General features: G+C 45.3%; 7 protein-coding genes across 7 annotated transcripts; 2 read left to right on the forward strand and 5 right to left on the reverse strand.

Moving 5' to 3' along the window:
- Window positions 1-142: 142 nt before the first annotated feature.
- Window positions 143-569, forward strand: AtWU_03346 (DUF567 domain protein; the record flags this gene model as incomplete). Its single annotated transcript, XM_035498458.1, has 2 exons — window positions 143-257; window positions 304-569. The coding sequence occupies 2 exons, from the start codon at window positions 143-145 to the stop codon at window positions 567-569; spliced, it is 381 nt and encodes a 126-aa protein (XP_035354351.1).
- Window positions 570-2,393: 1,824 nt separating this feature from the next.
- AtWU_03347 (3-hydroxyacyl-CoA dehyrogenase) lies at window positions 2,394-4,162 on the reverse strand (the record flags this gene model as incomplete). Its single annotated transcript, XM_035498459.1, has 4 exons — window positions 2,394-3,239; window positions 3,301-3,471; window positions 3,520-4,041; window positions 4,103-4,162. The coding sequence occupies 4 exons, from the start codon at window positions 4,160-4,162 to the stop codon at window positions 2,394-2,396; spliced, it is 1,599 nt and encodes a 532-aa protein (XP_035354352.1).
- Window positions 4,163-5,073: 911 nt separating this feature from the next.
- Window positions 5,074-6,946, reverse strand: AtWU_03348 (NAD(P)-binding protein; the record flags this gene model as incomplete). Its single annotated transcript, XM_035498460.1, has 2 exons — window positions 5,074-6,295; window positions 6,369-6,946. The coding sequence occupies 2 exons, from the start codon at window positions 6,944-6,946 to the stop codon at window positions 5,074-5,076; spliced, it is 1,800 nt and encodes a 599-aa protein (XP_035354353.1).
- Window positions 6,947-9,925: 2,979 nt separating this feature from the next.
- AtWU_03349 (alternative oxidase) lies at window positions 9,926-10,506 on the forward strand (the record flags this gene model as incomplete). The annotated part of the gene is made up of 2 exons (XM_035498461.1): window positions 9,926-9,987; window positions 10,071-10,506. 2 exons carry the CDS (start codon window positions 9,926-9,928, stop codon window positions 10,504-10,506), a joined length of 498 nt encoding a protein of 165 aa, XP_035354354.1.
- A 263-nt stretch (window positions 10,507-10,769) lies between these two features.
- Window positions 10,770-12,861, reverse strand: AtWU_03350 (fungal specific transcription factor domain-containing protein; the record flags this gene model as incomplete). The annotated part of the gene is made up of 4 exons (XM_035498462.1): window positions 10,770-11,188; window positions 11,229-11,422; window positions 11,528-11,923; window positions 11,975-12,861. 4 exons carry the CDS (start codon window positions 12,859-12,861, stop codon window positions 10,770-10,772), a joined length of 1,896 nt encoding a protein of 631 aa, XP_035354355.1.
- A 2,051-nt stretch (window positions 12,862-14,912) lies between these two features.
- Window positions 14,913-15,597, reverse strand: AtWU_03351 (glycoside hydrolase family 11 protein; the record flags this gene model as incomplete). Its single annotated transcript, XM_035498463.1, has 2 exons — window positions 14,913-15,318; window positions 15,368-15,597. The coding sequence occupies 2 exons, from the start codon at window positions 15,595-15,597 to the stop codon at window positions 14,913-14,915; spliced, it is 636 nt and encodes a 211-aa protein (XP_035354356.1).
- A 3,208-nt stretch (window positions 15,598-18,805) lies between these two features.
- On the reverse strand, window positions 18,806-20,931 carry AtWU_03352 (allantoate permease; the record flags this gene model as incomplete). The annotated part of the gene is made up of 10 exons (XM_035498464.1): window positions 18,806-18,990; window positions 19,060-19,144; window positions 19,207-19,323; window positions 19,379-19,465; window positions 19,520-19,635; window positions 19,683-19,808; window positions 19,865-20,265; window positions 20,325-20,419; window positions 20,484-20,678; window positions 20,737-20,931. The coding sequence occupies 10 exons, from the start codon at window positions 20,929-20,931 to the stop codon at window positions 18,806-18,808; spliced, it is 1,602 nt and encodes a 533-aa protein (XP_035354357.1).
- Between the last annotated feature and the right edge of the window lie 1,544 nt (window positions 20,932-22,475).

Consider the following 22,475-nt stretch of genomic DNA (forward strand, 5'->3'; position numbering starts at 1 on the left):
AAACCCTAATAAAACCCTAAAACCCTAAACCCTAAAAACCCTAATAAAACCCTAAAACCCTAAAACCCTAATAAAACCCTAAAACCCTAATAAAACCCTAAACCCTAATAAAAAATAATAAAGCGTTAAGAAAGTCGAAGACATGGATCATAACCATCTATTCGACATTCGCAAGGAGCATATGCACGTTCATACCACATATGTGATGGAAGATCCCAGTGGTAACAAGATATGCGAGATCAGGAGCAGTTATAAATGTAAGAACCGCTACACACAGTCCCACTGTTAAACTAACAGCTATAGTCATTGGGTCGAAAGCCACTGCCACCTATACAGACCGGTACGGCAAGCAAGTCTTTTTGGTAATGAAAGGAAACTGGAACGATCGTGCTGCCCATATCATGAATGAAAGTACTGGAGAACCAGTCGCTCGCATTTCCAGGAAACGTTTAACCGCTCGTCATATTCTTTTTGGCCAGGACACCTACAACGTGACTGTGGCACCTGGTGTGGATATGGCACTGGTGGCTGGTTTATATATCTGCTTCGATGAGAAGAACAATGATTAGCTACAAAACACAAAGAAACCGTTATATATCATTTAAGCATATACCAAGGAGTATGCGATGGAATGGAAGTATATAGTGATGTGGATCTTATTACAAGTCACCGAAGAAGCTGGTTCCAAATGAAAGAGTCCCTTCATGTCTATATGACACATAATGACATAATTCAAAACCAAAGTTATGAACTGGGGCAGAGAATAATGATTTAATTCTAGTACTAAAACTGTAGAGTACTGCTCCATCAAACCCACGGGACCAGCTGTCTACAAACGGCGCTTAACAAAGACTGTGACTGCAGGTTATTAAGCCTGGACAACATTACAACCTCCCCTATCAAGCAAATCAATCCGGCCATACGTTATTATTTAAGCATTATGTCCCGGTCTGTGGGAAGCGGAAAGTTTGGAAGTGTAGATTGGGTCATAATATGCTTCCTTGATAGCGGAATTAAATCTCCACTCACGGCCGCGTGGACGTTGGTGAGGATTTCAACAGGATGCTTGGCACGGATTCCACTCTCTAAAGTAAGTGTTAGGCGACTACGAGGTTTGATGGGGCTAACTGCACCGGACCCTTAAGCTCTTATTTCTCGGAGATGAGGCGTATTCATGTCGATCTGTAATCCGCCAAGTGCATGTTGGTTCCTGATGCGGAATAGCCCGCAGGTGCCAAGAGGAAAAGATATTATTTCATCCCGTACAAAGCCCCACCAGGTCATTCGAGCTTGTTGTCAGGAGACCCGCGTTACAGATAGCTTTTGATGCTTCAAAGTTTAGGTATGTAAGCACAACGAGAATATTTAAAATGTGCTATTCATATACAGCTTTGACAGTGATAGTCAGGACATGAAGCTAGTTGTTAGCAAAAATGGCTAGAATAGCAGAACCATATATTAACCCAAATGTCTCTCACACGAGTCCAGAATTGTTGGAGTTAGATATTCATCATATAATAATACACAAGATACCGGTGTCCAAGGACCAGGATAACTAAAAGTCCCACCACCGTCACAGTCAGAATACCTCTCCAGCTAGAACTATAGCCACAACAGCAGAACCAACTATATCCACCAAGCTGAGTAAGATAATAGCATGGACAAAACCGTGTTAGAGACAACAAATGTGTGCCCAATAATACTTGAAGTTTTGATGACCCGAGGAGAGTAGCCGAATTATATACAAACACATCGAGCTTTATATTATTATTCAAATAGGACTTTCAAGAATATCCAGCTGTCTCCAGGGCGCAGCCATCGTTACAACACCAGCATTAATACCACTGAAGTTAATGAACAGACTGGCGAGCACAAACCCCGGAAGACCGCATTGGATAGATACAACCCAGTAAAGCATTGAAGTTGTAGCTTCCTTTGGAAGCCCGTAGTTTCATTATATAATGGCGATGACCGCCGTAGTCACAGGTCACGATGGTGCTACCATTATGATATAACGAGCAAGTGAATCGGTAGCCATGATGAAGTAATACTTTGAATCAATGGCCTTAGCAGTACGTGGTAGGAGAGGACTTATGAATACTTTAGGGCATGGAGATGCGTATGTACCCAGAGCAAGGTGGCGGCGTATATGTCTTGCATCTCACTAGATGGATGAAAATAGCAGCGCACTGACAAAGTCATTGCAAAATTGGGATTAGATATATACACAGTACAGAGGATTGATACGCCGTATGGAAGCAGAGACGCGCTCTATCCATCTTCAATATAAATATTCATTGGTTGGAGAAGCTTTGTCAGGTAGTACGCCGAGCTATATCGAAGAACGAACTATGCTTCATGGACATTATTGTGCGCGACCGTAGCGTACATTTCTATGTAGCACCCGGGTTGTGGTCAAGCATAGGGCCAAACCACCATCTTCTCATTTTCAGTTCTACTCCATGCCATCCCGCTGTGTCTTTTAGAGATTGCCCCGGTACGTCAACATTATGTAGATGACTAACAAAACGTGCGGTATACGCCTTCATGAAAGGTTGTGCCAGCAACCCCTGTAAAAGCTTGTGCGCTCCTGGAATGCCACCCTCGTGCGGGAAAAAATGGGCCACCGCAAAATAACGGAGTGCCATGCCTAGTGGAAACGTTGAACACAGTGCCCCATAGCCACCGGCATAAGGCCCATGGGATAGAGAAATTGTGTGCAGTATCCTGTGGGTGTGTAATGTCGGATTTCTCTCATTATGGTAGTTGGGGTATCCTGGTGCAGAAAAGGGAATAGTCATGAAGTATGTGACGCTTAGACTCTGATGCGCCTCGATCGTGGCCATATGGATTGTTGTGTATAGGAGGATACAGCAGCTCCAATAGAGGCAGCTTATATGCAACAGTGCAAAGTCCCTGTCTAGCCGTGGCATCTGGAGAGGATGACCTGATTTGGTGTGGTCAAAGTTCTGCAGCTGGTCTCCCATGGTTTCCTTCCAGGCATGTAACAGGTGCTCAATGCGGATACATTCACCGAGCAAGTTGTCCCAGGCATTGGGACTTTGCTCCGCAATGGGACATGCTCTAATGGCATCCAGCTCTTCCAATAAGGCCGGAACTTGGACCAGGATGTCACTCAGGCCGTCAAGTAGGGACTTTGTTCTGTTCTTCCAGGGTGCTAACATCCATTCTCTGTCGCTGAAGGGCGAACGCTTTCTTCGTCCCACGCCTAGAATGAACTACACATATACTAGTGAACATGGACTGTCCGTTGACGAAAATCGGTGGGGAAAGACTTACGGACACAATCCGACCGCTTACAAGTAAGTACATTCCTGCTTCGCTCCATTCCTTTTGCCAGCCCCTGTTCATAAACAAGGCCATTTCGCCGTCAGTATGGGCGTAGTAGCCCCTGATTTGGAGAATGGGTTTTTCTTTATCTGAACCACTGGATTCGGCGCCATAGAGAATCTGAGAAGCATGAGTAACTTGACCGGCTTCACGGGAAGCACAGCTTACTTCATAAAAGCGGAACAGCCGAATAGCGGCCAAAATCCCATCGCCGGTGACCCTTTGTGGATCCCGCAGGGCTGTGCTCATTTCCTGCAGCGCCATGCTGTGTGCTTGGACACCCTTGAGCTTCAGCTGGCTGTCGTTGTCTCTCGTAGCCAGCATTGAAAGCCCGTGAGCAAGGGTGATAAAGCGGAGAGTCTTCTCAGGCTGACATAATTTGTCTAGATGTCTTAACCACCCGGCAGAGGATATCTGCGCTGCCTCCTTGGAGAAAAGGCGACCGTTCGGCAGAAACGCCGAGAGATAAAGACCAACGTACATTACCTCTCGCGCAGTTCCCGCCAGCGATTGGTGTAGAGTAATTTCCGGGGCCCCGCGTATACGCGATTGTACGCTGCCGGTATCCTTTGTGTATTTACGATTCTCGCCATCTGTGGAGTTGATCCAGACCGAATGATTACGAGAGTATCCCTCGCAGAGGAGCCCAGCTTGGACACACTGGGTACAAAAAGGGGTCTTGCGGTCGCACTATTTCCCAGTGGGGACCTATCAGCATGAGAGACTAGTAGCAGCCCGGGGTTCGACATACGCCTCTCTTCCTCCTGCGACACGTCGCACATCCGGCAAATCGACTGGGCACCCCGACCATTTTATTCGAGTCAGTGGACCAGAGGGAGACTGTTAGGGAATTAGGCTTGCGCAGAAAGCATTCCGCTTTGGGAGCAGTGGTGGAGAACGTCTTCCTTTCAACCCCGCAGTGGAGCTTGGGAAGTGTTGGATTAGGGAAGCTAGCCAATCTAAAGCCGCCAGCTTGGTGAGAGACGGACAGCAAGGCTGTATGGTCACATCTGGCCATTGCCCACTCTAATTCCACTGTATATTCTTCGAGGGAAAGATGAAATTATATGATTATTTAGGGCGTAATGTATCGTGATGTGTTACTGCAAAGAATAGCTATTAAGGATAATGTGGATGAATGATTCTGCTGAATGAGACTTTCTTTTATAAAGCAGTTCCTGCTAGCAGATGACTTTCTCAGCCTCACGACCCCGCTCGATCAGCCCAATATAATTCCATCTTGTGGCACACCCCCTGACAACACCAAGGAACTGGCATTATTCTTACTGAGTAATTTAAATATTGAAAATATCCAAATTAGTGAAAATTTCCAAAGTAGAAGTAAAAGATTTATTTCAAACTTGTTTGAATTGCAGAAAAGCTCATTTTATAAAAATCTTAACATGCTTTACCTATAAAGAAAATACCATTAGATCTTCCTTTCCAAAAATTTGTACATGCAATTGGGGGCTCTCTATTTGTTAATACAGGAGATGCCCCCTTGGATATATTTCCCAAGTTCCTGCTATTTTAAGAACCTACAACATTATTAGGGAAGAAGTCTCTACACAAGGAAAGAGCAAGCAGGGGAAGAAGATTTAAGAATCACAGTATATATCCAACGTAACAAGCTACAGTCTATTTCTATGTTTAAATTAATTTGAATCACCCCATCAAGCTAAAATGTAAAGAAAGGCCAAAGGCCTACATTATGCTCCTCCATCAAACCAAAGTGATACCAGTGTAGCTTCCTTCGTCGCTATGGAGGACAGTCTTGCTGGCACTATCCATATCAACCCTATATAGGGATCCCCCTAAGTCAGTGAGGTAAATTTGCCGGTTTGCCCAGTCAATCTTCATCCCGATAAGCTCATTAAAATGACGGGCCAATATCTTTACATGAGATACCCCGGCGCCAACGGACGCCTGGTTCAATGTGTTGCCATAGGGATGCTCCCCGCGATCAGTCCAATAGAGTGTCTCAGTCTCTGTGTGGATTTCGAGGTCGATCGGCTCAGGCAGTCCCTCGAAAAGAGTTTCAATATCTGTTCGGTTGGTAGCCGTCTCACCGGCAGGCATTTTTATATTCGCGCGGAAAATGCGTCCCTGATTCGACCTTGAGGGACCCTTTTGAGACCAGTAAAACTTGCCGCGCTTCTCATCAATGGTAATTCCAACACACCAACGGGTCTGGTTATTCTGTTCTTCGGTACCAAACTTTCCCCTGCACACCAAGATTTCATGGTTTTGACCATCGAAGTCGCACCGGTGGATGCGCATTCCTTCTCGATCGCAGAAGTAAAGCTTTTGATTCGTCTCGTCCACAACAAGTTGCTTGGGGGTATGCACTGCGCCATCTGGTAGCACGACCTGTAAGTCGCTGCCGTCCAAGTTGGCAGACATGACGGAGCCATCGTTTGCGGCCGGTCTGAGTCCCATGTTTGTCCAGAAAATGCGCCCCACAGAGGGTGAATAGTCAAGCCCGTCAGGGCAGTTCAAGTTGGTGATGAGTGTTTCGCACTTTCCATCGCTGGTTCGTCGGAGGATGCGACCCGTTTTTCCAAGTGCCGAAAGATCCTGTACAATTGAACCAAGTCCAATATCGAGAAAGTAGACTGTGGGCGAATTCGAAGAATCATCTGCGGTTTGAGGGGGGTAGAGGCCGCCCTTGTCACTTTTGTTTCCCAGTTTCCCTTGGTTGACATAATTCTTGCGTAGCCAGTCGACACCCAAGGTAGAGCTTAATTGGCGCTCCTTGATATAATGATCTTCAATGAATGCAACAGTATCCAAGCCAACCTGATCCATAAATGCACAAGGCCCAGTCGCATTCTGAAACATCTCAACCCAGATCTTGTCTATCTCTTTCGGTTCTGAGACTCCTTCGGCCAGGATGGCTATAATTTCGCGCTTAATGGCTGCCCAGAGGCGATTGAAAACGAAACTGTTGGCTCATATTAGCCTCGCACCCTGCGGAGAAGAGGAGCACGGTTCACTCTGGATCGATCCCAACTCACCCAGTGGACTCTTGCCGGGCAATTACCGGAACCATGCCGACATCCTCCAGAATTTTTGTCAGAAATGGGAAGACCTCAGGCCTGGTCTCTCCGTCAGTCATCAACTCGACGGCCCGCTTTTCTGGTGGCATAAAGAAATGCATATTGCAGACCAATGGCCGTCTGTGTGCACCAACTTTCTCGACCATGAATCGCGACTTGAACGACGAGGAGTTGGAGGCCAGTATACAATCCACCGGTGCTAACTTGTCCAGCTCGCTCATGATATCAATCTTCATCTGTATACGTTCGGGAATTGCTTCAATGACCAACCAGGCGTCGCGCACAGTACTTTCAAGGTCGGAGAACGCGCGACAGTTGCCGAAGCTGCGATTACCTTTGGAAAGCTTCGAGTACGTTTGCAGATTTTGCGTAACGTAATCCACGGCGGCCTGTTGTGCGCTGAGAGACGGGTCTCGTAAATTGACGTTGTACCCGGCTGCGGCAAAGACACAGGCAATTCGACGGCCCAAGACACCCGCGCCGAGGAGTGCAAGTGGCCTGGAGCCGATAGTAGGTGGTGTCCATGGGAGATGCATTGTTTTGGAACCCCAGTAAATAATATTTGTATATGTCTAGAGATTGCGTTGTCTTTCTATTTAGCGATGCTGAATTGCAGTGAACCAGCGGTGTCTGGGAGGCATCTTATATACATTTCTCGACGATAGAAGTAAGCTTCGCCCAAACCCGGAAGCCGACACTTTCACTCGGCGTTCCGAGAAAATTTGACAAGCTTTGTAGTCCTGATTTGTGTCCACGACTGAGGCGGAACGGACGTTACGCTGGAATACCTATCTAACCACAAATTGACATTCCGGTTCCGCCTCCGTGGAGGTTCCGACATTAAGTAGGTGATGCGTCACCTGATGTCTGACAATCATGGGTGTGTTCGCTCTTTTCTTCCCCCACAAAACCGATATTTAGCAACACAAAAGGCTACACAGTGTCTGAAATGTGTATGACTCTACCTAGTGGAGTTTCACAACAAATTGCAGCGAACGGCCCTTAATTGGACTTGTGTATATACGAAGAAGGTCAATGTGCTATTGATTATGATGTTCCCACGCAAAATATGTCTTCCTCGAGAAAATATAACTACAACTATAGTCAGCAGCCCAGAGCTCCAAGCATCAGGTGTCCGTCATCTAGAGAGCCTGTTGGCTCATTCCTTAAGGTGCTGACGGGTTAAGACCTCAGTGTATCGGTTCTATGGCATTCCCTCTTCTAAAGAATTTGCTCCCTTCATGCTGATAGGAGTTGCGGCTCTATGCGATGAGCAGTGGAAGGGTGAGAAGCAGAAGAGATTAGAAGGGATGGCCTAGCTTCTACCTGCATGGCAAAAAATAGCATCTTGCACGCGACAGATGGATACCATCCTTAATCATGATTTGGCTGTGCGGTCTGGTTCGCACAGAGGCCAACTTGTGCGTGTTCTAACTTCTATGCTGGTATATATATTATACTCCTTTCATGATGTCTACCCTCCGGCTGAAGCAAAAAATTTCATAGATTGTGGCAAGAAGCCTAAGGTTTTTGAAGGAAAGTTATTTGAAGAACCCAGCAATACATATTTAGCCTGTTAACATACTTCTACCAAAGATGGCGGCCCTTAGACAGTCTCCCGCAATAAAATATTGATTCCGAACTGGCAAATCGCGTCACATCATATATCATTCTTGAAAAAGTCCTTCATCTCCGCGGCAGTCTCGATTATTCTGCCCCTGAGAAGCATACTTGATGCAGGTTATTACACGCTGTCTAATCTCACGCGCATCCTGAAGCTCTTTCATGAACCATGCGTGTTCCTTGACCCCGGGGATCCCTGCAAGTCAAAGTCACATATCGTTGCCATTAAAATTTGGTGGACGGTTATAGTAGGTAGAGACATACCGAATGTAGCATTTTCAGCACCAATGCCAATCACAAGCAAATCGAACGAAACTTTATCGTTCGAGACAAGGTGGACCACTGTTTGGGTCGTCGATTCTCGAGACACTGGATTTGTAGGACTTCACCAAAGCATGTTTGTTGCTCAAAATCCTACGAATAGGCTCCATAGGAGACCGATCTTGTGGCATGCAAGTAGCACAAGATGGGAGAAGAGGCGTGAAGGAAAATGGTCTCGAGGCGAGATGAACGCAACATTGTATTTGGAAGGATCAAAATCCTTGAGCGGAGACACAGAACCCGACCCTGTGCCTGGTACCATTTCGCGAATAGTTAGCGAGATAGTAGTATTTGGACGTCCATGTGAACTTGCGCTTACATACCTAAATCAACTAGAGGCTTCTTTGACGGATCTGCCTCTACTGGGGGCTGTGAGTCGGGGCGGCTCAAGATGCAATGTGCACCGTAAGCTGCAACACTGCCTTCCTCCTCAAAGGCCCATTAAGCGGCCATTCTACTGAATTGAACTTCCCCCACGCGATACTAAACGTTCCATATGCATGAGGCTGGGTATTTATTCTGGTTCCCTTGCAATTCTGCGAGAAGGGCTCGACAACCACTTCGTCGTCGTCCAGACTGAGTGAGGTCAACGCAACAAAAAAAAAAAAAAGAAAAAAGAAAAAGTAATGCGGAAAAAACCGGATACAAACAATGGTTTTTGCAGAGTTATATACAGGCGTTCACACATGAGCGACCCCGTATTGTATGTAACTCCCTTACGCAACTGACCTCGGGAGTACCGCCGGAATGTCCATTTTGGCTTGTTCCGCTTCCTAACTCGGTATTCCGATGCTCGGCATGCCGTGCCTCTTAAGGGTAGAGGAGGTCGGAAGGAGATTAAAATGACTCCATCCTGAAGCCTAGTTGGTCGTGCAGAATGTTGCTTTCTCAATGCGGAGAGGAAACGGGGGGTGACATCAGTGGTTATGAGCCTCCGTTGAAGGATATATTGCTATAACCACATTTACAAAAACACTGAATATATTAGATCTTCTCGCCAAGGTTCTACCATCCCTGCCGAGTTCGAAAATGATACGCCCGAATGCCGTCCTCTTCAGTCCGATAGGGCGAAGTAGGTCAATACATCCTCCAAACATGCATCGCATTTCATTGCGCAATAAACCAGGCAGACCACGGAAATTAACACAACCGATACTTCTTGCTGGACAAGCGGGCTTTGCTACCTCCACTCCTTTATCATTCAAGCTGCAATCACCACCAACAAAATCAACCCGAATCAAGAAGACGGCCATTGTCTGGAAACACCCAATATGAGTTCACCTATCTCCCTTTCTTTTTTTGGTGTCTGCTCTTCTCTGCTCTTCCCTGACAATTAAAAAAAACCTATACAGAGAAAGAGATTCCTGATATCACTGTGGCTCATGGCAATGCTAAGTGTCTTTCTGATAAGGTCGCCTTTGGCTTGGTACGTTGTCTTCGATGGTACACTGATTTTGTGACTGGGTATCGAAATCCTGAAGGGAAAAAGAAGTCGTAGACAAGTTTGAGATGACTGAGACAAAGCCACTTATTAGTTTCACCATTCTCGAATCGGTTGCAGGGTGCCCGGTATGGTGGGCGGCATGCTCCGACATTTAAAGAGTGTTAGACAGATGAAGAAGGATCCTGGATGGTCAGTGCGAGGGAAAAAAAATAAAATATCTTCAAAATGTTAAAAGTAGCTACACAAGAAGCTGCTGACTGACACAACTGCAGGATTGAGTCCTTGATTGAAGAAGCCTACAACGAGCGCATGCACCTCTTGACATTCCTCGAACTGGCAGATCCAGGTATATTCATGCGCTTCATGGTCTTGGCCGCGCAGAGCCTCTTTTTTAATGCCTTCTTTGTCTCCTATCTCGTTCTACCCAAAACATGTCACCGGTTCGTCGGATACCTACAGGAAGAAGCTGTCATTACCTTTACACCTGCAATCCATGAACTCCAAGCTGGAAAGCTGCACGCATGGGACGATCTACCAGCACCGGAGATTGCAGTCAAAGATTGCAGAATGCCAAAGGGAAAACAGAAGATGCTTGATTTGTTGCTCTATGTTCGGATGGATGAAGCGAAGCATCGCGAGGTGAACCATACTTGGGGGACAGCAAGAGGATCCCAATCCTTATACTGCGCTTTATCACGAAGGGAATAATGTTGGTTCCTCAGCGTCGCCTATCGCACGGAAGCCTTTTGGGTTAGAGCGAAATGAAGTAATTTAGAAACTTTCTCAGGTGTTGTTCTCTACGAAATCATTATCCTTGGACGTAAATCATTCAATTATTCTTTTTCCATCTTTTTACTTTCTCTCAGCAATATTAGTACCTCCATCTCGTACTATTGGCAACTTCTAGCACAAATAGACTTTATTAGGATATTTACCTACGAGCTGGAAACTGGACACTTCCAAAAATGTAACTAAAACGGCACTCTGAACGCATCTCCTGGCCATTCATCGGCTATATCGCCCAGGGAAATAGGCCAGTCATTCCAGTTGAAGTATGAATCAAGAGGATTCATGACAAGACTGTCAGGATCAAAGTCGTTACTAAAGTCTTCTAACGAAACTTCGCCAGTGGGATTGCTGGGTTCCAGTCCTTGCGGCCGAACTATCTCAAACTTTGTAGACTTGACCATTGCACTGAGCTGCTTCAGTGTTACCCGACACTTGTGAGCAATATTGGTGGAAGGCTCGCAACCTTTGAGAATGTCGTCGACTTGATCTAATAGATCATCGATTTCTGAAATCGGGATATGGCCTTGGGTAACAGGGCAAAGATATTCCGCAATAAGAACAGTAGCAGCCATATAGATATCTTCTAGCATGAGCTCTTTGTCTATTTTAGGGAAGTTTACAATTCAGAAGACTGCACTTACAAGAAATGATGTACCAATGGGACGGAAATGTGTTCCTGTCTGATGTAGTAGTCTGCCTGTTGTTCAAGTCCTTGAAAAAGTTCACGATATCTCGTGCAGAGCTGATGCACTTGGTGTGACAGCTTTTGATCACTATCTGAATGACTTGCTCATCAATAGGGCCGCTGCTATTCTCGTGTGACCGATTCCTGGGCCTGCAACTCTGAAAGAAAAACGGTCGAAAGAAAAGTAATCTAACGCAGAGATATCTTAAAGAGTCAGCTCAGGGTATTCCACTAGTTCGAAATACCCGTTCTCACCGAGCATGAAGTACGTTAGTCATCCGGGAGTCTGTTCGGCCAACATCCACCTGCAGCTGCGAGGGCAGGCCGGAATGCCAAGCCGATAAATCGGACTCGATTCGAAATAAATCCGTGAGCCTCTGCGGAGCCAGGACATCAATTATCTCCGTTGGGATTGATGCCCCAAATTGAGCAGAAGACGGAGGCTCGCTGCTCAAAGGATAGAAGGACTCCAAAATGTCGCCAAGTATAACATGAAGATGACAGAAAGCGCGATAGAATTCGGCATTTATATTCGAGGCGTTATCTGGACGTCGCGCATGTTGGGTAGCAGCAAAAGTAGGCGGCACAGCAGATTTCTTGACAATTTCATGGCCGATCTGAGGTTTCGATCCAAAGGTCATGGCCGCAATCCTAGTAAGAGGTCAGGTTTTAATTTCGGTGTAGGTTGCAGGCCCCATGTACCTGTCCATAATAATACATCCAAACCACACTCTCATAGCAAGATCTTGCTCATGTCTGTTAGTAAGTAGTCGGCAAGATTCCCAGGATTGAACGCCTAACATCCTGGCAATTTGAATAGCTAGACCGATGTTCTGTACGAATTCTCGAGCCAAGTTCGTGTGCTGAAGGTATACAGCAGAGAGGAGGAAGATTTGAATGACGTCCAGATTATGCATTTCCATAAGATTAAAGGACATGAGCTGTTTCGCTCTGTCGAAGTAAACACTTGCACACTGAGTGTGTGTATAAACTTCGTCGGTCGTACCGATCATGGAAGATGTCGCAAATATCAGGTTCAGGATGCAATAAAATGCCTTTTCGTTCATGTCCAATGCTGAATTTCCCCACACCATCTCGTAGTTTGCGGTGATTGTGCCCTGATCTAACCAAGGAAAGATAGGATCAAGGTGCTCCCAGTATTTTGTGAATAAGTCATCAGCCACCCTTCTAGTTGGAAGAACAAAAAGAGTCTCGTAAAAGACTCTGTTCTCCACTAGCAGGGGCAATCTAGGCAGCGTTTGAAGTTCCTTGTTAGGTTTCTGATTCGACGCCGAAGTGCCTGTCGTTGCACTTTCAATTTGACGCACAAACTGTGAGCCCGTCGATGCATCTATGAGGCCCTCGCTAGGTACAGAAGGGAGCTCTTCATGAGGAAGTGATATTCCTGCGGGTGTTCCATGTGTCGAAATGGAGCGCCACGTAACCGAAGCTGTAGGCGCTGTAGTATCTGGCTGGGAACGGGCACAATCGACGGGTTCGGACGAAGAGGTTCTCGCTGCCTTGAGTTTTGATGAGCAAGCGACACTCTGGCAGCCAGTGAAGACGCTCAAAACCCACTTTGTTGTCATCCCCGTCCGGTTTGTTCCTAACGCCGCTGCTTTAGCGCTGCGTCTCCTACAGCGTGTCCACAAGAAGAACTTACTCTTTTCGGTATGCACCGTGAACCAGCTCAGGCCGATATATACATTCTATCGCTCCATTATTTCGTCTAGAACATGGGCCACACACTGATTGAACGACCCATTGAGTGAGTGCGTGTTCCGAACGGAGCGAGAATCTGCAGGAGAGAGCCCACCTGGCCTAATGCCATCGCATTTGGTCTTCCTGCGCTTGCAAACGTTGCAAGCAACACTAATTTTCTGCCGCTTTGTTTGCGGTTCTGACACGAAACTATAATGGAGACTGCGCTTACTCGTCATATTTATTGCGCGGATGTGCAAATATCAGAAGCGGAGGCGGAAACGCCTGCAGACGGAAGTGACAAACTAGTTTATTAACATAATCCACCAATGGCTGCGACCCCACAGATCACCTGACCCATGCTGTGCTACGAGTCACATGATACAACCGGAGTCATATGACTGATCACTACTTCGCACCTCCTGAACCAAATTCAAAGCAGAACCGTAGCTCGTATTAGAGGTTCTGCACTATTATAATAATGTTATTATAATAATAAGTTGCTAAAAGAAATTGATACTGGCTAAAATAAAAACATAATCTGTTACTTGACTAAGCAATAGATCCATAACGTGACCCACGGTTAGACAGCCCAGCTGGTAATACTATACAAAAGACTCTTTTTACATATAAGATATCTCAATCACTATAAGACTAGAAGACTCAATATTACTTAAATAGATTATAAATAATATAAATAAGTATCTAATACATCTCAAAAATCTATATAAATATGAATAGTATCTCATTATATTATAATGTTTATATTTTATCTGTAATTTCATATATATTGATATATTTTATAAAACAAAAATTATTAAAAATCTGGATTAAATTATATATCATTTTTTTCAGGTTTATATTATCTATGTTTGAAGTTAGAACTGATTAAACTTAGTATTGATTAAGATATAGAAGAATCAAAAAGACATTTTCTATATAGGATAACCAGACAGGCCGCCTAACCGTGTGGGCCGTCTAACCGTGGGTTACGTTTTTTAGTATTCTTATTATAATAATGATATAACAAGAATACTAATATAACAGGTTTAGCACCATGCTAGGAATCTAGTAATTAAAGATCTCTATCTACTTTATAAAAAAAAACCCTACATAAGAACTTAATATATTGAATTATTAATAATTTCAAGTTATATAAATACTTTTATTCGCCTATACTACCAGGAATTCGATAATTTTAATTTTTATTCTTATAATAATAATTTTATCTTATTCTTTTCGGGTAGGTATTCCATGACTGGACTATATAACTGCCTGCAGGTATCCAGAAACAGCAGTTAATATCTATTAAACAGCTAATATATTAAGAATTGTCGAGAATATCCTATTCCTAAAGAGTTGAATAGCTTTATTAATAATAAAATCAATACTATTCCTAGTTAGGTTCTGCCAGGCAGAATTTATTATCATAATAATATTATTATAATTTGCAGAACCTCTCTATTGGTGCACACAATCGAACTTATCACGTCTCCTACATGAAGATTATCCCTTGATCCGCCAGCCTTGTTCTCAAAAAATCTGCTTCACATTTAGACCAGTCAATTACAGTCTCACTGCTGGCACACAGGGGTATACCAAACAGGCGACTGCCTCCTCGTTTGAGGACGTCGCAAGACCCCGCATCCCCATTCTCCCAATAAATTGCGCGGTGTGACTACTGCGATCGAACAACTTGTATATAGATAATATGTATTGGGCAATATATCATCGTTGGATAGGAGAAACAGCGAGGAAAAGCATGAGATAGAAAACGAGAGTTGATTGTCTGTGCAAGTTGAAAACGCAGCCGCCAACAGACGTCCCCACCCTACCATAAACAGCCTCGAAGTAACCGCCAGAGCCCGGATCCGATCATCCCACCACCTGAGGACAAAGCTCCGCGTTGATATCTTCTGACTAATGAGGTACTTATCTCTCAAGAAGAGATCGTGACACTGGCGCTGCCAGCACCGCTCCATGCTTCCACCGCCACGACCTGATAATTGAAGTCGCTATTGCCAAACCCATGCTGGGCCCAGAAGTTGAAATGGTTGGCAACAGTCACCGTTCCAGAAGTGCGCGTGCTCTCTCTAACGGAGAAGTACTGCGTGAACGTGCTTGTTCCTGTGATGGACGGTTCGTTTGTTCGAGTGTCGGTGCAGACTTGGTAAGTGCTTCCATCAGAGTACACGGTACCAAGGCTTGTGGCCGAGCTGCAAGGGTTGTAATCACCGTAATCCTCGACGATGTAGTACTCCGCCTGAGGATAGTTGACCCAGCCGTACACAGCGAGGTAGGAAGAGGAGCCAGAAGCGCTGTAGTCGGCAGAGTAGGTGATAGGGCTGAAAAACGTTAGATCCTAGATTTAGGTTAAAGAATAAAGTCACTCACTTAGAAGAACCAGTGGTCCAGCCCAGACCAACGACAAAGTCGGAGCTGACACCATCTTCCCAGTACATGGAAAATGTTCCGGCACTCTCGTCGTAGGTGAAGTCACCAAGGTTGCCGTTGTAGTTTTGCACGTAGTTGATACCGGCACTTCGCGACACCAGAACAGGTCCCGGGGCAGGAGCGGCGAGTGCCGTGACCAAAAGACCTGCAAAAGCCGTAGTGACCTTCATGATGATTGAAGAAAGCTGAATGCTGGGGAATGGATGTATGCAACTGGAAGAGAAGCCCTGTGCTGGTCAATATTGCTGCCAGCCCGATCTACCCTCTATTTATATTCTGCGAAAAAGACTATTTATCCCTTTCCCCTGCACGACCAGCAGCTAAAGTCATATGTATTTTGCCGCATCATCTTAAACGCTTGCACAACCTCGAGCCTATTTCCAGGGACAGTTCTATGGTTGTGTCTACAGTCGTGCGTTTCCTGTGTAGCCACCAATCTAGGCACTGGACTTGGCTAAATGGACCGCACTTGGCTAAATGGACTACATTTGGCTAAAAGGACGGCAGGCGGATAAAAGGACTGCAGTTGGGGGAGGCGGGGAAGTGGGGATTCTTCACCGGTTCCCTGCAGAAGGTTTTCTGGCTCAGAAGTCATGTTCATGATTATGTACTCACTGATCTACTGAATGAACACAGTTCCTCGCTCATACAAGACGTATGTACTGCAGGGTTATGTTTCTTTATTTCTTGTAGCAAGCCTTAGGCTCAAATAACGCTGGGAGAAACACTGTCCAAAGGTCGCGAAGGTACTTTGGACCTCAAAGGCCACCGCGAGTTGACTGAGCAGTTCTTTGTGTAGGTGATTAAGGCAGGGCGAACCTCGGCGCGGACCATCCGGCCTCGCTGAAGTGTATGGCAAATCTCGCTTATAGCTGGAAATACTCAGGTCGGAATGCAGAAGCCATCAAATTACCGAGGTCCTGCCTAGCCAAGCACAAACAAGATTGGGGCTAAACCCTTGGCAAACTTTACCCAACTATAGGAGCCTACTACCCAGTAGGAATTGACTGGGGAGTGGGAACCCATCAGGGAGTAGGGGCTGACTCCGGCAACCTATACAAAGTTGTATATCCACCAGTGATCTGGCCCTCTTGGTAACAGTACGGGACTCCAGACGTTACTGGCGTTTCCTGGCGACTTATGATGAGGTATCAGTAATTGATATGTGGAGCTGTTCTCCAAAAAAAGGTCAAGATGGCGTGTTGTTTGGTCTAACTGGTCCTGGAACCCACCCAACAATTGTTGGCGTCTTAATTTACGTTACTGCATACTGGAAGCAGCGCATACATGTGCGATATATTCTCTCGTGTAGGATGGCTTTCGCTGGGGGTGAAACAAACCTAGCGTAGTCTCACAGTGGGCTGCGGAGAGGACTAGGTCACCCGCCAAAGTATTTTCGACGCTGATTCAGTCATTATTCTTGTCTCCTAAGGCTAGGTATGTATGCGTACTTCGGGTTGTTCGCGGTTGGGCAGTTTTTTTTTAAGGCCACGTCTCTCCTCAGAGGCTGAGATAAAGTAAGCCAGGCTCTCTCAGCTCCAGGGAGCAGTCTCGCCTGTAGATTGATCTGTTCTTTCTTTCTAAGTCCCATTGATGGTAGGCAACAGATAGAGATCGTGGGTATCCGGCATCTTGGTTCTGTGGAGACAGTATGTTGGCGGCGACCGACAAAACTGGGCTAGCACGTCACCTGCTACTGGTATTTCTCGGTATCTTATCGCGCTGCTGGTCGTTGACAGCCATGCCATGCTCTCCCAACACCTTCCCGCTGGCACGGCTACAAGATTGTCTACCCTCATTATCTGGCTTCCATGGGAGATTTGATCTCGGTGGCGTGCGATATACTTGTCTACAATATTCATCCCGCTTCTGTTACGATAGACAATGTCACTTCATTGAGCGTAGAAGTCGTGGATACGAAGGGGAAGTTATCCGCCGATACCCGTGAGGAGAAAGAGGTAGCAAATCTATATTAGAGTATAGGACTGGGGCAGCTGGCCAGAGGATGAAAAAGGAGATTGTAGATAATGAGAGTGGTAAGATACTAAGTTCTAAGTTAGATTTGCTTGCATGCGTCTCCGGGGAGATGTAGAGAAAGAGTTACAAGAGTGAGCAGAAGGGTTGCGATGAAAAGAAGAACCATCGTGTTAGGAGTGAAAAAAAAGAAGCGTTCGATCGAGAGACACAGGAAATTGAAAAAAAAAAAGAAAAATAATATATTAAAACCAGCCAGTGGGTAGAAAAGTGGGGAATGCTGCGGTGTCGGTCGCACGATATGATGTTTTTCTATGCCTGCCTTCTAGTATTCCGGGCAAATCTGGTAACTATCATAGCTAAAGGCCGAGGTTAGGCTCTAGACTCGCATGCTAAGTATATTAGTTAGGCTGATACTACATAAGATCCAGGGTTTGGCTGGATTCGGCCGACTGCACTACTTGATCTCTGGGTCATTTATTGTCAGCTAATGTACAGACGTAGCCCCAATGATAAGTATATGCTCATACCTAACCACCCGCATAACCAGAAAAAGCTTTCTTATGCAGATAAATCAATACCTAAAGACTGGATTTCGGATATAGATAAGCAAGACCTTTCTTACATAATGTTACATGTCTATTATTTAGCTAAATTGCTCTCAGAAACTCTAATAAAATGTAATAGAATAACATAACAGGACAGGTATCATTGTTATAAATCCTCAATATCGGTTCTACCCTTTCTATTATATATAAATAGACTCTCCTATCATTAGACAACTCATTCTTTAAGAATTAATCTGTACTATAAATATATATAGAAATATCTCAAGAAATTGTGTTAGTTCACAGTCCCATCCATTTAATTCACTATACTATAATTATCACAACTTATTGATCTTTAATTGAGACCAGCAAGTAACTCAAGAGCAAAGAATAGATAAAAATATAGATTAGCTGTATTATCACAACTTAAACAAATAAAGGCTACTCCTTTCATGGCTCGGGAGAGCATGAAAGAGTAATCAATAGTGAGATTATCTGTTTCTGACAGTGTACCTGACGAAAGTCAACAGCTTGCTACTGTAATTTCACGGCCTGAGACTGGACACCGATCGGGATGAATCCATCGCCTGATGGATGACTTTCCCCCAAGACAGCAAGGCGGACTTACAGCTTAGCCTGGTCTGAAATAAACTCAGTGTGGTCTAGCACTAAACACAGAAGCAATTCTTTTCTATTTTGATCATGTTAAGCCATGCCAGGAATAATTTGTACTTATAATAAAATATACTAAGAAAATATTTTAACCATAATAAGTATCTTTTTCTATTTTATATAAGTTTTTGCTGTAAAACACGCCTCAACAGAATATCTGGAGGTTGAGTATCCTCAAATTACACTATATCGAGCTTACGGGTGTGATTTGGGTTTGGGGAGTTTTCTTCGCATCCACCGAGCCATAGTTAGAGCTTGCTAGACCTGAGTCTGCATCATAATCCGCAATCGGCTCTACCGCCTCGTGGCTTCGAGTTTCCCTCTTTCTATCCCACCAAAGCAGGAACTGAACTGTGGCAGTAACGACCACTGGTGACTTGAGTTAGTCGCTATCCTTCGCCCTTTGAAACAAACCCCATTGGAATGCACCACACTCACTGAGTAAGACCTGCAATATGATGGACCAAAGATAGCCTTTCTTGGCAGCTGGGAAATCTGTGGTCTTCCACACGAAGTTCGGTGCCTGTGCAGAGTTGAACATGAGACCCTTTCGTGGATATGATTATCCGGTGGAAGGAGACTTACCACTGCCTGAACAACATAGGCAAGATCATTAGCCATGGCGACAATCAAAGCTCTTTTCTCCGTGTCGGCTGAGCATATTTCGTTTATCCAGCTCAGGATGAGTGGACCAGCACCAACCTGAGACTACAGTTAGCTGAAGATCGCGCCTTGACATGTTAGGACTTGGACCTACCCCGATATTACTGAGCCAATATACGGCCATGCGCCCAGGGATATTGATATAGAGAGGCATCTGGCGCAGTAGAACACACATAACAAGCTTGACAAATGTTACCGCCGATCAAATCTGGGCGTACGGGTCGAAAGTACCTACCGTGATAACGGCACCGATATGGATAAAGGGCCAGCGTGATCCCCGACATGGACCATCAGAGAGCAAACCCCAAATAAAGCACACGAAGATAGAGATACCCGTCGTGACCAATGGTACTTGAAGTCATTAGGTTCGCCTGGCATATTGTTTTGAATGAACTCACAGTTGTTAATGTCAGCCACCGTGTATGACTTGCCCGGGACAGGAGGGGGGTCTGCGTTGAAACTTTTCAGCCAGTAACCCATTCCGACCTGTGGGTATCCATTGTTCCACAAGATGTATATCATGGCTGAATCGGTTGATTAGATAAAGGACCAACGTCGACCGTGACAGTGGATCACGTACGGAGTAGATATGTGTGCCAGCTGTACAAGATTCTTTTCAACTTAGCCATACTCCACGGCTCCTTTCCAGCACGCCCAATCGCCCGCATTCGGTTGACAGAGAGAACATGTTCCTCATTAGTTATCCACCAAGTCTTCTTGCCACTCTGTGGAAGGTTAGGGAAGAAGAGATAGCCGGCCAGGGCGAGCGGTAGCGTGATGATGCCATCGATTATGAACAGCCATCGCCAGCCGGCCCGGCCATCAACACCGTTCAAGTTCGTGTAGGCAGCTGCTTGAAGAAAACCACTGAATAAACTCCCAACCGAGCCGGCGAGCCAAAATATCATTGCGCGCTTGCCAATCTCTTGTGGTGTGTACCATGACCCGAGAAGATAATGAATGCCGGGGTAAAACCCAGATCTATTTCCGAGATTAGACTGCTGCGAGTAGAAAGATAATATGAGAAGTGTCCAACGTACTCAAAAAGCCCTACCAGGAATCGAAGCGCGTAGAGAGCTTTGTATGACTTTACACTTGACATACACATAGTTGCAATTCCCCAGCCAATCTCGAGCTGCGCAACTATTAGTGTCCACTGAAGGCTGCGATCGAGATTTACACGGGAATGAACTACTTACCGACGGAATCACCCATCGAGGCGAAATGCGAGTCAACAGTAAGTTCGCCGGGATCTGACCAATAACATAGCCGACTGTGAAAATAGAGGTACTTGTCACCAGTTGGTTGCCAAACATCTCCAGATCCTCCTCCATGCCACTCAGGTACGCATTTGTGACATTTTGAAGGTCCAGGTTTTTGAGAAAATAACCAATCTGTAGTTATCAGCCAAATGTAATTACACCCCTGGGGTAAGGTGAGATGTTGGCACACAGATGCAAATGTTAGCACGAACGCGTCAAGCTTGAACAATAGCCAACGCTGGTCGCTGGGTAGTTCCCATGTGTCCCAAATGTAGCCTTTCCATGACTTGAGAGGCCTGACTATATCCTGCTCTTGCGAGGAATTGGCCTCACTATCCCTTGTCATCTTGGATGCACTTTCTTCTATGTTGTAAGCACGAGGCATGTTGGCATCTAAATACTCGAATTGAATTACTAGCACGCAAGTATGATCCCATCTGCCGCTATGATCACCTCACTTCTTAGCAGGTATATTCTGCGCTAACTGTTATCTCCGGCCAGTGATCTAGGTAGTATGACCCACAAGGTATAAACACCTGCCGAGTTGTTGGCTGAGTAATCAGTTATCAATCGTTATCATGGACGAAAGAGGATGGGATGGTAGTGTTATGGCGCAATAGTCTCCAGCAATTACCTCTTCCGCAAGCCTGCAGCTAAGGCCCAACAGAGTCTCGGCTTCAGTCCAAGTTACATGGGATTACAGACTTGCCGCGCATAAATGCCTCACATCGATTCAAAATGCTTCATCTCCTCCTGGAGTTCCTGACGGTACTTGCAGTTGCTTATTATACAGTATACGACGTTTATGAGCTCCTGGTGGCATTCATATTTCCCTTTGACCTATACACTTTCTTACTCCCCCCCTCTTTAAATACATTTGCGATGATTGTATTCACGAAGTCACAATCTGTCCCAATAGCAACAAACTTTCTTAGGGACACTTATCCACGACCCTAATCCCTGTGCTCTCGTACAGCGCCCCTCCATAGCTCCAAGATCGCACGAGGACGAGGAATCCTGCTTTGTTGCATGAGAGCAGCATGTTGCTAGAGCCACATGTAATCAGCGTCACTGACAGTTCCATGCACATCTTTCTTCTGAGGCTGCTTAAGCTGAGGTGTCAAGCGCAAATGTATGGTGGGAGCTTTCGCATGTGTGTTATTGGTTCATAGAACGCGGGCGCAAGTATCCAGGTCAAAACGGACACTGAAACGGAACTGATCAAAAGTATTTGTCTTGTCCACTAGAGAGAAGGCTATGATGTACTGGACGGACTCTTCCTCTTGCACATGTAATCCGTAATCTAACAGTCCCGCAGCTGGTACTATGTGAGGCGGTAGATAAAAGCTCCTAATATGAAGTTGAATTGCGACAAATGCGTTGCTCATTGTGAGTAGACAGAGGGTTTTAAGGGTGGTTCTTGATGGGTTGGAATACAGTTAGTCCGCAATTAGAAGGCTTCTGATATAGAGTGAATATATAATTAATAAAATGTGCTAGGACTGTCTGGTGCTATTAATATCTTGATGCTGGTTATTTCTCACAACTTGCTGCGGATCACCCTCATAATATTGTGAGATGAGAATAAAGCTCTCTTGGGCGACACAGAGAGCCATTCCGGCCTTGCTCATGTGCATGGTTTCCTGCCTCTTTCAAAAATCTGTCATTACAAAGTTTATATACGGGATATTAGGTAATTGAATGTGTTGGCTGTATATAAAAAGGGTAGTAAAGGTAACCTCCATGTTAGAATCCGAATTTTAGAATATTTGTTGGGTAACAGCTTACAGTCAGGCCTCTAAATTTCTATAGCAGGGACTTCACTGTCCGTGATAGGGCAGTCACCATTTACTGATGACTTTGAGTATGATGCTTAACATCACCCTCAGCACCAAGTATCGGACAGTTACGCATAGCCGATGAGGACTG

This window comes from Aspergillus tubingensis, assembly GCF_013340325.1.
Source record: "Aspergillus tubingensis WU-2223L DNA, scaffold_5, whole genome shotgun sequence".
NCBI lineage: Eukaryota > Fungi > Ascomycota > Eurotiomycetes > Eurotiales > Aspergillaceae > Aspergillus > Aspergillus tubingensis.